Genomic DNA, 16,257 nt, shown 5'->3' on the forward strand with positions numbered 1-16,257 from the left:
CAGGGTTGAACATGCATGAATATAGCAGGTAAGACGAGTATTCCCCATTACAGTATAACAATGTACCACACTAGTGAAGTCTACCATGAAAAATTTATACAATGCTGATTGCTTGAACACTATTGGGGGGGAGGGCAAAATAAATTATATTTTCTGGACTGATTTCACATAAAAACAGCACACATTTCAATTGTATCTCAGTAAAACTAGGGTAACACACAAACACACACGCAAATGTTTGTCCATTTGAGAGAAAGAGTGGCCAAGAAATGCGAATTCTGAATGAGTTGTAGTTTTATGACCTCAAAAGTTTTAATGTACTAGTTCTGAAGAATTGCCATGGAGTAATAAATTTTGTAGCTGGTCAGATCTTTAAGTATATATTTATGGAATCTCAAAGTCGGTAAATATGTTTAGCAGCCTCTGGTCTGACCCTCCAGGAACCAGAATCTACTTTCATCTTGGGCAGCTCTGCCCCTCCCAGTAGGTTCTTTGTTTCCTCCCTTCATTTGTCTTATTAGCTCCAGACCAAACCTCTAACAGCAGCTGCTGGGAGGACTCCCAGCATCTACTCTCTTCTGTCCCCAGGTCACTCATCATATGTCCTGGCTTCAGTTATCTTTATCATCCAAGACCCTTTTCTGCAAACGCTCTGGTTTTCTAGATCTTTCGGAAAGTACACAACCCAGAGCTGAACGTTTATAAGTAACACAGCTGTCATTCCTTTGTTCTAGTTAGTACTGTTCATCTATTAGCACCCAAATGTGGGACTAGCTTTTCTGAAGGCACCCATGTGATACCGTGTGAGTCTCCAGAGGTTAACGACTTTTACTGCTTTTAAGCAATCCCCCCCCATCTGATACTTATACAGTTGGTGCTTTGTTTAACTCTTTGCAGAACCTGCATTTCTTCTTATTAAGTTTTCTTATGTTAGATTCATTAACCTTTTGAGATGTTTTTGGATTCACGTAAGATCCTCTGCTATCTTTTTCTGATCACTCCAAAGTTTCATATGTAAACCTTTTGCGTTGAATGAAACAAGTCCAAGGTTAATGGCCTATAGTAGGCCTCCCAAACTTCTCAGTAGGATACAAGTTGACCAAGGTATCAGTCAACACCTGTTAGGTAAGGATGTAGCGATTTACTGATCAGCCCATATTTATCCAGGGTTATAAAGGATATTGGGGGAGCTTACATTCCTTGCAGAAGTCCTGTGTTTCCCAAATGTTAGGCAAGTAACCCATAGTGAGTTGAAGAACATCTTCAGGAGGAGAACGGCCCACATGTAGACAGCTTTGTAAATCTCTGCAGCTGTATGTATCCTATAGAATGTTGATGGAGAGAGTATATTTGTGCACATTTATGTATGTATGCTATACTTCAATAAACATTTATTTTAAAGGAACCTTGGCTGATAAACTTCATATATGTTTATATTCACATGAAGTTTTTGTCTGTTAATGGAAACACATGAAAATAGTTGAATAGATGGGTCAGATATGCTTTGGAGAGTATGAACTAAAATATAATATGTTTTATGAAAAATTCATTTTCAGGGTAGTGGGGAGAGAGGGAAGCCCTTAAAAGAGAAGCAGCATTGTAATCAGGGTGAGCAGAACTGCTACAGTAAACAGAACCTGCAATGGTTCAAATAACTAGAAGTTCATTCCTTACTTATGCCCGTACAACAGAATGGGTGTTCCAGGTAAGTGAGCTGCTCTCTCCCACGTGGTGTTTCAAGTCTGAGACCACCTCCAGCTTGTGGCTATGTCATCACCCAGGGCCTTGCTGTCATCTGTATCCAATCAGCAGAAGGGGGAAGTGAGCAAGGAGAAGGTTCCCCTACTTCTTAAAAGTCTCACTAAATCTATGGAATTGATATCCTAGAAGACGTATTCTCCGACCACATTGGGATTAACCCAGAAATCAATAACAAAAGAACAACACACTTCTAAATAATCCACATGTGGAAGAAAAAGTTATAAGGAAAACTAGAAAATAGCTTAAACAGAATGAAAATGAAAATCACGACCTACCAAAATGCTGGGGCTGCTGCTGAGGCAAGGCTTAGTGGGAAACGCATAGCTTTAAACACTTGTAAGAGAAAGAATGTAAGGTCTCTAAGTTTCCAGCCTAAGCGGTAACTACTAGTGCAAGGAAGGGAAGAAGGATGGGAACAGAAATCATTGAAATACAAAAGAAAAAATTGAAAAATCAAAAGCCAGCTCCTGAAAATATCAATAAAATTGATAAACTTCGAATCAGAAAACAAATGGTCAGTATGAGAAATGAAAGGGAAATACACAGATCCTACAGACTTCTGTAAAAGGAATATTGTGAACAATTGTATACCTATGAAATAAACAACTTGGAGGAGACATTTGGAAACCAATGTGATTCAACACTGGGAGGGAGTTAAAAAAAGAAAAAAACGTATTTTATTATATCCAGAAAAAGCATTTGACAAATTCAGAACCTTATTACGGTAGGAAGTGTCAGCAAAGTAGAAGTAAAAGGGAGCTTGCTCAACGTGCTGAAGAGTAACTATGTGACACCTAAACCTAACGTCTTTAATAGTGGAAGACTGATACTTTCCCTCTAATACATCCAACAAGGCAAGAAAGTCTGTTCTCACCTCTTGTGTTCACAGCGACTGGAGGTTTAAGCCAGTGCAACAAGTCAAGAAAGGAGATTAAAAACATACAGACTGGGGGGAGGGCGGAAACACAACTTGGAAAGAAAGACACATCAAACTGTATTTGAAGATATGATTGTGTAAGTAGAAACTGATAAAGAACCTATAAATAATACAATAATAAGCTTAGCAAGGTTACAGGATACAAGGTCAATGTACTAGAATATTTCTATTTTTATATACTAGGAATAAACAATTGAAAACTGAAATGAAAAAAAATTTACAATAGCATCAAAAAAACAATGAGGGGTGCCTGACTGGCTCAGTTGATGGAGTATATGACTCTCGATCTCGGGGTTGTGAGTTCAAACCCCACGACGGGCATAGAGCGAGCTTAAACAAACAAAAAACTCTTCAAGAGACACTTAAGAAAATGAAAAGGCAAGTCTTAGGCGAAACATAACCGATAAAGGACTCATGTTTATAATAAACTTTTTAAATGGGTAAGAAATTGAAAAATTGAACGAGCATCACACCAAGGAAGGTAAAACAAATGGCTAGTAAGCACCAAAGCGCAAAGTTATTAGTCAAAGAAATGAAAACTGTAATGCCACAACTCACTAGAATGAAGTTACAAAGACTGGCATTACCCATTGTCAGCAATAATGGGGAGCAAATGGAATGTTCATCCTTTGCCCATGGGAAGGTAAGAAGGTTCAACCACTTTAGAGAACAGTTTGGCACATAATTTTAATTAATGTAGCTTCATAGTAATTCTTGCCATCAGGTAGTATGAGTCTTCCAACTTAATCCTCGTTTATCAAAGTTGCTCTGACTATTCTGGTTCAAACATTCCGACAAACCACCTCCCTTATAAGCTTAAATATTATACTAACCCTATGACCCAGCAATTCCACCCCTCAGCGTTTACCCAAGAGAAGTGAAAACATATGTCCACATGAAAATCTGTGCAGAAACGTTTAGAAGAGCTTCACTGATAATACTCCAAAATTAGAAACACCCCAACATTCCATCAGCTGGTATAAAGGATAAGCCACATGCACACAATGAAGGCTGTTTCACAGTAAAAGGGAACAAAGTACTAATTCATGCAACAAAGGTGAATCTCAAAGGCATTCTGCTGAATGAAAGAAGACACAAAAGACTACATGCTACGATTCCATTTATCTGAAGTTCAAGAAGAGGCAGAACTACAGTGACAACAGGTCAGTTGTTGCCGGGGGCTGGGGATTGACTGCGGAGGGGCTGGGGAACTTTCTGGAGCGATGGGACGGTTCTATCTCATGACTGTGGTGGTGGTTCCCTAACTATTCCTTTGTCAGATTTCATCTAATTATACATCTAAAAGTGGTAAGTATGGATTCAATACCTCATTAATCTGACTAAAAGAAAAATGTGTTAATATGGATTTGGGTTTGTGGGTATTCACTGCAAAATTTTTTCAGATCTGTTTTATGTTCCATTATTTTCATTTTAACATATTTCAGAAGATATGAACTTGAGATGAATATTCCAAATTTTATGGCCCAAGTTATTTTTCACAGGGGGTCCCTCTATGTGACCTGCTTAGGGTAAGTAGCAACAAGGATTTACTATTTATGTATTTATATATTGGTTATATGTATATATGAATATACTTACTCTCTGATTATTACTTAATGGTTTTCTTAAGCAGCTACGGGAATGAGGGTAGGGTTGGAATGAGGAGGAAGCTTTGCTAAGTAATCCATTCATATGGGCTGAATTATGTGATGTCAGTAAACATAGATTGATCAAGGCCACTTTATTATATGATCCCATCTGCTGCCTCCCCCAACAATCAGGAGGACTTACCAATAGCACATGACTTTCACATGTTGTAGGGGCACCTGGCCAGCTCAGTCAGTGCAACATGCTGCTCTTGATCTCTGGGTCATGAGTTCAAGCCCCACGTTGGGCATAGAGTTTACATTGAAAAAGAATAATAATAATAAAATGCTGTAAAAGGAATTAAAAATTGTATTGAAATCCAGCTATAGAAGACACCCGTGGTTGGTTTTCTCTCTTCAAGAGCCATGGTTTTCTAGCACTTTAGAGCAGTCCCTTTTGCATGGCATCCTCACTAATGCAGCGTTGCCAAAACCAAAACCCCTTTCCTTTACTACTTAGAAAAGGTAGAGTGCCTCCATTGTAATTATGACTTTCATTCTGACGTGTCCTCGTGCTTGGGAAAGTGCAAGTCTACCTTTTATTTATTTATTTTTTTTTAAGATTTTATTTATTTATTTTGACAGAGAGACAGCCAGCGAGCAAACACAAGCAGGGGGAGTGGGAGAGGAAGAAGCAGGCTCCTGGCAGAGCAGGAGCCCAATGCGGTGCTCGATCCCAGGACCCTGGGATCACCCTCTGGGCCGAAGGCAGATGCTTAACGATTCAGCCACCCAGGCACCCCAGGAAAGTGCCAGTCTACCTTTTAGGCAAAAACTGTTGTCTTGGTGGAACAAAGCTGAGGGTGGCCTCCTTGGAAGCTTTTGGAGTGATAACTTATTTTGGTAATGATCCCTTATTGAGTTATTTGTCTTTATTTGTTAGATCTAGGGTCGACAAACTTTGTAAAGGGCCATAGAGTAAGTATTTTCGGCTTTGAGGGCCACGTGGTCTCTGTCTCTCAGTGACTCTGTTGCGGCAAGCAGCCACAGATAACACCCAAACAGATGAAAGCAGCTGTGTTTTAATAGAATTTTATTTACAAAAACATGCACTGGGCTGGATTTGACCTGGGGCAAAGTTTGCCGACCCTAGCCGCAGATGATAAATACCAACAAATCTGCTGCTTGTTGTGACAAAGAGTTTGTATCGTCCAATAAGCCAGGTCCTTCTATGAAGAAAACTAATACTGAATGATAGCAGCAGTGTTCAGGAAATGCTACCCCAAAATACGGTAGCTTGGCATACTGCATATTTCAAGCTGGAGGAATTTGAGAAATGGCATGTTCGGAAAGGACCTTCTGACCTTCCTCTGAAACAGGTCATAAAACCCTTCTGTGACAGCCGGTAGAGCATGCAATTCTTGATCTTGGGGTTGTGAGATAAAGCCCCATGTTGGACATAGAGATGACCTAAGAAGTAAAGGAAGACCCCCTTGTGAGGGGCGCCTGGGTGGCTCAGTGGTGAAGCATCTGCCTTTAGCTCAGGTCATGATCCCAGGGTCCTGGAATTGAGCCCCACATCGCATCCCTGCTGAGCAGGGAGCCTGCTTGTCCCTCTGCCCCTCCCCCTGCTCACTCTCTGTCTCTCTCTCAAATAAATAACATCTTAAAAAAAAAAAAAAGACCCTCTTGTGAGAAGTGCTCCCTGTCGCCACGCCCCACGATATCCGGAGGAAAGGAACATCCTTATCTTGCAAGGCAAATGGACACAGAGAGCAATCTGTTTAAATTTTAGCTTTGCTAGGTTTCCCCGCCTTACCACACTTCCCTCATACCCTTTGTCCTATCATATCTTTCCACGACTTCCCACTCTTCATCAGACCTAGTATAAAAACACTCAGGCTTAGCTGTTTCTTCAGGTCTTCATTTCCTTATGAAGACTCCCCTAGCACATAAAACTTATATCAAATGTGCATGCTTTTCTCTTATTAATTTGTCTTTTGTTACAGGGGGTCTCAGTCGAGACCTTAAAAGGGTAGAGGAAAAAGATTTTTTTCCTCCCTTACAACAAGGCAGTGTCCCTCAGGAAGGCGCCGGATCAGTAAATCAGGGTAGGCATACTCTGGGACTCCGTATGACTAACTGGTCTACAAAAATCTCTAATTTCTAGAAAATATAAAGATATTTGTCCAAGTTGGTTTGCAAATTATTTCACGTAGTTGATTATGACTTCGCTTGGTCAAGTGTACTTTAGTGACAAATGTGAAATTCAGATAGTAGGTATTTGTTTACTTTGTTTTTTACTTTGTTTTACTTTGTTTACCCTGCTATAAGATTACACTTTTTTCTATTTGAAGAAGTAATGAAAGATGACCATTATTCTTGTTAAAACTTCCAACAAACCAAATTAACTCCTGTTGGAGGGTTAGTCCCACAATTCCCCATTCCTGGTTGTGAGTACTAGAAGGTAAGGACACGACCAACATCCGTGACTAGAATTTATACAACTTGAGGCGCTCCCTATAATCAGATCATTTCTCCTGATCTAAAGTAAGTTACTAATTAAGGACTTCCAAATGATCGATGATGGTTCAAGTGAAGGTACCATCATTCAATAAAATTTAGAGGAGCTAAGTCTTTGCCCTCAGGGTCTTATTCAGATTAAACAAATATATTTTAACAAGCGGAAATAGACAGGGGTGCCTGGCCAGCTCCGTCGGTGGAGCGGGTGACTTTTGATCTCAGGGTCGTGGGTTCAAACCCCACATTGGGTGTTTTTACTTAAAAAAAAAAAAATTGGTACTTCTTTCTTACCTAGTGAGAGAAGTTTCTAGCTGCCTCTTGGGGTAACTGAGGATAGAAAAATCACCCCCAAGCAGATCATTCTTGTTTTGTGAGGAATAATTTGAGACATTCCTTTTAGTTCTATAAATGTAGTGAGTAGACTCCATTGTTCTGACTTACTGCTTAATAGTAATTGTTATAATGTTAACAATAACTGGTGTCGGTGACATAGGCCTCACCGTGCAAAGCTCTTTGTTGGGGAGGAAGCTGACCAGTCTTCACAAGAGGAGCCTCTTAACACTGGTAGGTAGTTTGTACATGCTCTTTAATTTAATTTTTATTTTTTTTATTTAATTAAGTTTTATTTAAATTGAGCTGAAATAAATTTAAAAATTTACATATATTTTGCTTAATTTTCGTAACAACCCTGAAGTGAGTGTAACAGATGAAAAGGCTGAGATCCAACCACGGAGTCTGAATAGTTGACCCAAGACTGTGGAGCTTATACGTTGCTGGCCTGGGATTCAGACCGGCCTCAAGACTTTGCCATCTCACCATGCTGAGTGGAGGTGAATTCCCGCGAAGTTGTAACCCACCGGCAGGGACAGTGGAGGGCACAGCCCAGTGGCAGGTGGCACCGAGCAAGTCATACGGTTATTGGGCGTCTTCGGTTCACCTCCTGTAAACAGAAGGAATTAATAATCAGTGGTTCCCCCAAACCAAAACTTGAGTCAAAGTTTGTACTTGTCCATCACAAAATTAGAAAAACAAGGACAGTGTAGCTTTCCCTGGGAGCTACAGTTCATTCTGCTTAATTTTCCTTTCATCTACGATTTATGTTCTAACTACATGTTCTGGCCTTATAATGTCCTTCGCATAATAAGATACGGGGAGTCAGACTCTTTTTGAATATCCTTACCGAACAAAGAGAAGTGTTGGTACTGTAGCTTTGGTTTCCCCACCCCCCCTTTTTTTTTTTTTTTGCCTATAAAATCCCAAAGTTTGGGAATCATTGTTCTAATGACACACAAACTACTACCGGGTTGAATATTGATTGTTAGGGCTTTGTTAGGGCTACAGTTTTGTTTGTTTTTTTCATTAAAACCTTTTTTTCAGTTTGAAAATCTGATCTGTACTTAAGGCCTGTTATAAAAAGAAAGCTCAAACTTCAGAGCAAAGACTGACAGTCGTATTCGGTCACACAGAGGGCCCTTCAAAGAGATTGGGGGGATGTTGTACAGATCCTCTCAAACGTGGATTTGAATTACTTGCCCACATATAAAATTTGGGGACTTCTACATATGAACGCAGATTTTCAGCGTCTCTGGAAATTAGATCTGTCAAGCTCGGTCCTTCATTGTTGCTGGAGCCGAGTGGCCGCTGCCCCGAGCCTTCTGCTCTGCCACCAGCCTGCTGCTTTCTCCTGTGCCCCACGCTGCCCGCTCACCGGTATGTGTCGTCTCAGTCCTGCAGTGCGGGGCCGGGACCACAGCACTGGCTTTACTGGGAGGTGGTGAGAAACGCAGAAGCTCAGGCTCCACCCAAAACCTACCGAATCAGAATCTGCATTTTGCCAAGAGCTGCGGAAGATTCCTACCCAGATCAGTGTTTGCCCAGCTGCGCCCAAGAGGATCCCCAAGCTCCTTTCCCCACGCGATTCGGAACGTGGACCGTTGGCAGAGTCCTGGCCTGCTTTGTGCCGACAGGTGCCGCACTCAGTCATCAGAGTGGGAGGGCCAGATAAAATCATACTTTAAAGTAGCTGAAATTTGGGCGCCTGGGTGGCTCAGGCGGTGAAGCGTCTGCCTTCGGCTCAGGTTATGATCTCAGGGTCCCAGGTCGGGCTCCCTGCTCAGCGGGGAGCCTGCTTCTCTCTCTCCCTTTGCCTGCCGCTCCCCCTCTCTTTCAAATAAATAAATAAAATCTTAAAAAAAAAAAGCCAAAATATGAGGATGAATATATAAATGAGTAGGGGGTTCTGGGAGGGCTGAGTGTCCACAGGAGTGATACTGATGGTGGGGGAAGGCGGGTGGAGCAGGGCCTCAGGAGAGGTGGGAACGAATGTTCAGAACGAGGTGTTCACGGTCTGCAGGGAGGGAATGGTGAACATCACTGGTTGACTGGAGCAGAGGGCCTGATTTGGAGATATTAAGAGAGAAGTAAGATTAGAACACAGAGTGGGCATAGACTGAAGTTTAGGCTTCTAGGCCAAGATAAGTGACTTTGTTCTCCTTATAGTGAGAAGCCACTGAAGGCTGGAGAGTCTCAATACAAGGGTTATCGTGGTCTGGCAGATTGCGCAGGGCTTTATTTTAAAGGGACGCATTCACAGTGGGTTTCGGTATAGGCCTAGCTATGGGTAAAGCCATTTCCTTAAAGTAAGACATGTTTTCTGTCTTTTCTACCTATACCAGCACTTTGTCCTTTGATCTATGTTCTCAGAGACCCCGATCCAGCGCCCAAAACTGTGCTGAATATTTCCTGGCTTTGAGTCAGGCCTCGCTAAGAGAGTACCCATTAAAGGTCAGGGTGAAGGAGAGCCCCACCCATCCCCAGAATACTGGGTTTGGCCGGGGAGTGGAGGGATTCATTCAACATCAACAACCCCATGTCCCCAGCTTCCCATTGCAGAGAATGGCGATCGCGTCCCAGGGAAGTTCTAATGCACCGTGTTCTCGGACAATGGTAGCTCTTGATTCATGATCTTTGAACTTGGAGCAAGACCCTTTGTGGCAGGACAGTGTCTACCAGTGCTGATAATTACACGTTTTCCGGAGCAGCTCAGTGTGTCTGAATTTGAAGTATTTGTCACAGGGTAGGGAACTTGGCATTTAACCATTGGGTGACCTTTTTCAATAGAACTTTGTTAAACACCAGATATGGGTCATTATTTCTTTTGTGAGTCTGGCTTTTTTTTTTTGAGAACCATCTTTAAGCAGTAAATAATCGAGACACCCTAAGGTTCAAACACTTTATCAATCAGCCCATTACACCGTGGATTCAATTACGCTGTTGGCCAGTGATGTCACATAAGGAGATTATTATGCTTTTTTGTTTGTGTGTCTGTTGTTTTGTTTTTTCATGTCTGGAGGATAGGCCACCAGGAAGGCAAAGTGGTAAAGTGTTACTATTAATAGCAGTTGCTCTGCGTTGACCATGGCCAATGACATCCCCTGGCTGTGATTGTCACAAATTTGGGCCTGAGATACACAGAAACATGCCTCCCATTAGCTCCCATTAGCTCAGGGCTGCACCTGGTGCTCTAAGTGCCTGTTGGGAATACAAATTAAACATTGTTACAATTCAACAACAACAAGAAAATCAAATAGCCTGATTAAAAAGGGGGGCAAAGGGCCTGAAGAGACATCTCTCCAAAGATGTTACACAAATGCCAGCAAGCATATGAAAGATGCCCAGTAATCATCAGGAGAACACAAATCAAAACCACAATAAAATATCACCTCCCATCCATTAGGATGGCTGTTCTACAAACAAAACAGCAAGTAGTTAGTGTTGGCAAGGACGTGGAGGGGCTGGAACCCTTGCGCGCTCTTGGTGAGATTCTGTAACGGCACCACCGCTGTGGAAAGCAATATGGCGTCTCCTCAAAAACTTACAGCTGGAATTCCCGTATGATCCAACATTCCCACGTCTGGATACAGATCCACAAAAATTAAAAGTAGGCTCTTGAAGACATATTTGCACAACGACGTTCATAGCGGCACCCTTCACAATACTCAAAAGATGGAAGCAACCCACATATCCGACAGGTGAATGGATAAGTGAAATGTGGTATTACGTGCAATGGGATCTTACTCAGTTTGAAAAAGGGAAGGGGATTCTGACACAGGCTACACCATGGACGGACCTCGAGGATGTTATCCCAAGAGAAGTAAGCCAGTCATGGAAAAACAGATACTGTATGATTTCACTTATAAGAGCTATCTAAAGTAGTCAGATTCATGGGGACTGAAAGTAGAATGGTGGTTACCAAAGGCTGAGGGGAGGGAGAAAAGTTGTTTAATGGGCGTGTAAAGTTTCAGATTTGCAAGATGAAACAATTTCTGGAGCTCAGTTTCACAACAATGTGAATATACTTAAACTATACTTAACACTACTGAACCGTACCCTCAAGAATGGTGAGACGGTCTATCTTCATGTGTTTTTTCATCACCATTGAAAAAAATGTTCAGCACATGAGAGATTAATTGCATTACTCTCCCAGGTAATGGCTTCCCTGTATCCATGTCCTTTGCCCCAGAACTTCACACATGGACTCTGGGCTTGGTACATACAGTACAGTCCAAAAGGGGGGCTATGGGACTTCTGAGGCTGGTCACAAAAAGCACCGAGTTTCTGCCTTGCTTGCTTTCTTTGGATGGGACCCTCACATATGGGACCAAGTCAGAATGCTATGAGGAAGCCCGAAGTAGCCCATATGGAAAGACTACATGGAGAGAAGTGGGACTCCCTGGCTGAAGGCCCACATCAACTTCACCAAAAAGGTGGATGGATGGCAAGTAAGCCCTGAGAAGATCCCCCACATCATTAGTAATTAGGGATGTACACATCAAAATCACAAGGAAATACCACTCCCTACCTACTAGAATCACTAAAATTAAGCCTAGTGAACTTATCAAGTGCTGGCAAGGATGTGCGGGAACTGGGGCTCTCATGCTGCTAAGGGTAATATAAAATGCTGCAGCCACTTTCTAAGACAGTTTGGTAGTTCCTTAAAAGGTTAAACATATACCTCCCATATGATCCAGCCATCCTGCTCCTAGGTATTTACCCAGAAGAAAAGCCATAGCCTTACAAAGACCTGTATGTAATTGTTCATAGCAGTTTTATTTATCATAGTAAAAAACTGGAAAAACAAACCCCCAAGTGTTCAGTTATAAGATTTTATTTATTACTTATTTGAGAGAGAGAGAGCGAGTGCATGAGCAGGGGGAAGGGCAGCAGGAGAGGGAGAAGCAGACTCCCCACTGAGCAGGGAGCCCGATGCGGGGCTGGATCCCAAGACCCTGGGATCATGACCTGAGCCACAGGCAGACATTTAACTGACTGGGCCACCCAGGCGCCCCCCAAGTGTTCAATTATAAACAAAGGTACGTTCATACAATGGGATTCTACTTAGAGGTAAGAAGGAATGTGCTATACAACCTCGAGATCCCACTCTTCCCTTAACTTCTAGAACAGAACAACACTACATGTTGGTAAGGAATAGAGCAAGAACTCTCTTCATTGCTGGGGGAATGCAAAATAGTACAGCCACTTTGGAAGACCACCGGTCAGTTACGCAGGTGATGGACGTGTTCATTATTCTGATCGTGGTGATGGTTTCAGGGGTGCGTACACATGTTAAAACTTACCAAATTATATACTTTAAATGAGTGCGGTTTATTGTATGTCCATTACCCTTCAGTAAAGACGTTTTTCAAAGGCCAGAACCAAACAGTAACCCAACCGTTCATTAATTTTCATGACACAACAGTTGATGAGCAGTTTGGCTGAACTGGACTAGGTGGACTCCACTGATCCCGGCTGAGCTTGCCCAAGCATCTGTGCTCAGTTGGCCGGCTGCCTGGGTCCTGGCCGGTCTAGAGACCCTAAATGGGCAGACCCCACACTCCTTCACACATCTCCCACCTCCCTCCTTTACCCTTCAGCGGGCCAGCCTGGGCATAATCTCATGGTGATGGCAGAGGTCTGAAAGAGGAGCAGGAATGCACAAGCAATTTTTAAAGCTGCTTTTTGTGTAGTTTGTTATTGTCCCATTGGCCAAAGCAAGCCCCATGTCCAAGTCCAGGCTCAGTGTGTATGTTAAGGGTCTAAGAAATGGTGGGGCAAAAGGCACGTGTACAGGGATGCAATTCATGCATCATGTACTGTAACTGTTTTAATTTATATTTCTTTAATTCCATCAAGAAAGGACTTTTATGCAAAGACTTTCATGTGATGTTAATTTCTTATCTATAATTTACAACCTCTTTTAATCTCTTACTGAATGTAATTTAGCTATTGATTTGTATGTTTGCATTAATTCTTTGTATATGAAACATAGTAAGGCTTTGTTGTGACATTTGTCACACTCTCATATTCTGTTCACGTTTCTTTTGCCATTTGCAGTTATATTTGGTCATAAAAATGTTTTAAAATAGTCTAACTTGCAGCAAAAAACATGTTTAAAGAGTCTCCTTTGATTTCAGTAGTGACGTAAGTTTCACTGATGTAAGTTTCATTATTCCTAGCGGGATAAATCCATTTTTTGTTTCCTTCTAATTAGAACTGTTTAAAAAAAAGCATTTTACTCTGACCATCATTTATAACCAAGTTAAATGTTACAGTTGAGGTAGCAGAGGCCTTAGCTAAGCGGGCGATGGGTCCAAGATCCACGAGCACGCGGGGGAGGCGTGATTGCCTCTCACTTCCTCTGACTTCATACCTCACTCATTAAACTGTACCACGGCAGGAACATTTGGCCAGGTGATAAAAATCTCCATTTCTGTGCAGAATGTACTTTCCACTTTTTCCCTCCCTCTTCCTCCTCCTCCTTCAGCATAGAGTTCCGTGTCTCCGTCTTTAAGGGACTATTCTTTTATTCATTTGATAACGTCCCAGGCACTGAGCCAGAGGCTAGGATCTTAGAGGTAACTTTGCAGCAGGTCCCACCCTCAGTTCACAGAGGCTATAAATAGGTGAATGCAATATGCAAAATCGTTCTTCTCTTTCAAATGTTCACAAACCTGACAGGTTATATGTTGCATGTCACTTCGGTGGGTTTGCTGCTGAGTGGATGTCTTTATGATATGATGGCTTTAAAATGCATTCTATCTATATATTTTTCCCCACTTATTACTACTTCTGTAGGTTTGTTTCTTTGTTTACTCACAGGGTGTTTCTGGATCTTGTGGGATTCCCCAATATTCCATCTCCTGTTTTCTAGATATTTCTTCTGTGTTTTATTAGCATGATTATGTAAGTCACATGGGATTTGAATTTACAGAACAAGTTTATCTTCATGATCTCTGATTCTTGGTCCTGATTATCCGTGTAGCCTCTGAAAGCTTCCTTAGTCGGTCAGCCTGTTCCTTATTCACATTTAAAAGTTGTAACAGTAGGGTGTTTGGTTTTCTGCAATCGATATTTCATTTAAAAATCTCCTTGAAAGTAAGTAATACTGATACTTTTGTACTTGAAATTCTTACCTTTCTGGGTATCTTGTCTAGATTACTGCCAACTGCCTCTTCTGTCCAGTGTTTTGGTATTGGGTCATTGAATTCTTTTCTGTTTTCTTTCCGCTTCTTAAAGTTTGCTTTTTTCTCTTTCCTTTAGATATGAGTATGGAGTGTTTATGAATTTTGGGTGGCTGTTGCTAGGAGAAATCACCTTTTTTTTTTTAAGATTTTATTTATTCATTTGACAGAGAGAAAATACGAGCAGGGGGGAGCAGCAGGCTGAGGGAGACTCAGGCTCCTGCAGAGCAGAGAGCCTGACATGGGGCTTGATCCCAGGGCCCTGGAATCATGACCCGAATGAAGGCGGATGCTTAACCGACTGAGCCACCCAGATGCCCCTATGCCATAATTTATTTAAATTATTCTCTAGTGCTGTATATTTAGATTATCTCCAATTTTGTTGCAGTGTACATCCTTGTGCATATATCTTCTTGGTTCCATATTCAAGGTAAGGTTTCAGCAGTGTAATTTCCAAGTCAAGGTTATATAATTTCTTTTTCTTTCTTTCTTTCTTTCTTTCTTTCTTTCTTTCTTTCTTTCTCTTTCTTTCTCTCTCGCTCTCTCGTTCTTTCTTTCTTTCTTTCTTTCTTTCTTTCTTTCTTTCTTTCTTTCTTTCTTTCTTTCTTTCTTTCTTTCTTTCTTTCTTCTTTTTTTAAAGTTTTTATTCATTTATTTGACAGAGCACAAGCAGAAGGAGTGGCAGAGGGAGAGGAACAAGTAGGCTCCTAAGCAGGGAGCCTAACATGGTGCTCCATCCCAGGACCCCGAAACCATGTGGGTTCAGGCTCAACTGACTGAGCCACCCAGGTGCCCAAAGGTTACGCAATTTCTAATTTTGACATATACGCCCAAATTGTTCTGCACAAAGGTTGCTGTACTTGTGCGTGAGTGCATGAGGGCTGGTTCCCTATATATTTTCAGAGGCTGGGTATTATCAAGGTCTTTCATTTTTGCCAAAATGATAGTTTAAAAATAGTGTATCTTTTTAATTTTTGTATCTACTTATTTAATTTTAGGTGAAATTTACATTTTTTGTTCACTAACTACTTGTATTTTTTTTTCTGTCAACTGCTTATATCCTTTGACCATTTTTCTATGTTTTGGTGTCAGTTCGTATGGTCCGTTTCTGTATTATGGAAATCAGCTTGTCATATGTGTGTGCCATTTGCCTTTTATCTTTGTGGATTGTTCTGTTTTTATTTTTATTTTTGTAAAGATTTATTTATTTATTTGAGAGAGAGAGAGAATGCAAGTGGGGGAAGGGACAGAGGCAGAGGGAAAAGCAGGTTCTCTGCTGAGCAGGGAGCCCAATGTGGGCCTTGATCCCAGGACCCTGAGATCATGACCCGAGCCAAAGGCAGATGCTTAACTGACTGAGCCACCCAGGCGCCCCTAGAACTTATTTTGATGTAAGGAATAAGGAAAGCTATATGGTTTTGCTTTCTTTTTCAAATAGCTGGCTAGTTGTCCAAGATCACTTACAAAATAGTCTTTCTTTTCCTGATTTGAAATGTTGCCTTTTCATATTCTAAATTCCCTTCTGAATAGGAATCTGGTATTAGTGACTCCAGTCTGCTCAATCGATCATTTGACCTGTCCCTTCTTTCATACCAACTCCTTATTTTACTGGAGTTTTTATTTTGAAATCTGATAGATCTGGCTTCATTTATTACTCTGAAAATGTTAGAACTCATGATACACATTGCCAAATTACTTTCTAGAATTAGGATGTTAATTTACACTAGACACTTGCCAGCACTATTATCTTTTAGAAGTTCTTTGCCAGTGTGATTGAAAATGCTATTTGTTTCTCTGATATTAGTGAGTCGATTTGTGTGAAATGTCTTTATATTTTTCCCGAGTTTTCTACTGATGTATTTTTAATTGATATCATGAAATTTCATATATATATATATTGGAAGGCTCGCAGAATCTTCTAGGAAAGCAC

At 41.3% G+C, this 16,257-nt stretch overlaps 1 protein-coding gene across 2 annotated transcripts in view; it reads left to right on the top strand.

The window, feature by feature from the left end:
* The first annotated feature begins 6,255 nt into the window (after positions 1 to 6,255).
* Positions 6,256 to 16,257, top strand: part of SLC3A1 (solute carrier family 3 member 1) — a 45,832-nt gene continuing 35,830 nt past the window's right edge. Inside the window, exons 1-3 of one of the 2 annotated variants that reach the window (XM_034659070.1) lie at positions 6,272 to 6,395; positions 7,301 to 7,371; positions 7,502 to 7,637. In XM_034659070.1, the coding sequence (XP_034514961.1) occupies positions 7,625 to 7,637 (13 nt within the window). In that variant the 5' untranslated portion in view covers positions 6,272 to 6,395; positions 7,301 to 7,371; positions 7,502 to 7,624. Of the gene's footprint in view, positions 7,372 to 7,501; positions 7,638 to 16,257 lie in introns of both variants that reach the window. The other variant, XM_002912404.4, reaches the window with a different exon arrangement.

Source organism: Ailuropoda melanoleuca, chromosome 4 (assembly GCF_002007445.2).
Source record: "Ailuropoda melanoleuca isolate Jingjing chromosome 4, ASM200744v2, whole genome shotgun sequence".
NCBI classification, from domain to species: Eukaryota; Metazoa; Chordata; class Mammalia; order Carnivora; family Ursidae; genus Ailuropoda; species Ailuropoda melanoleuca.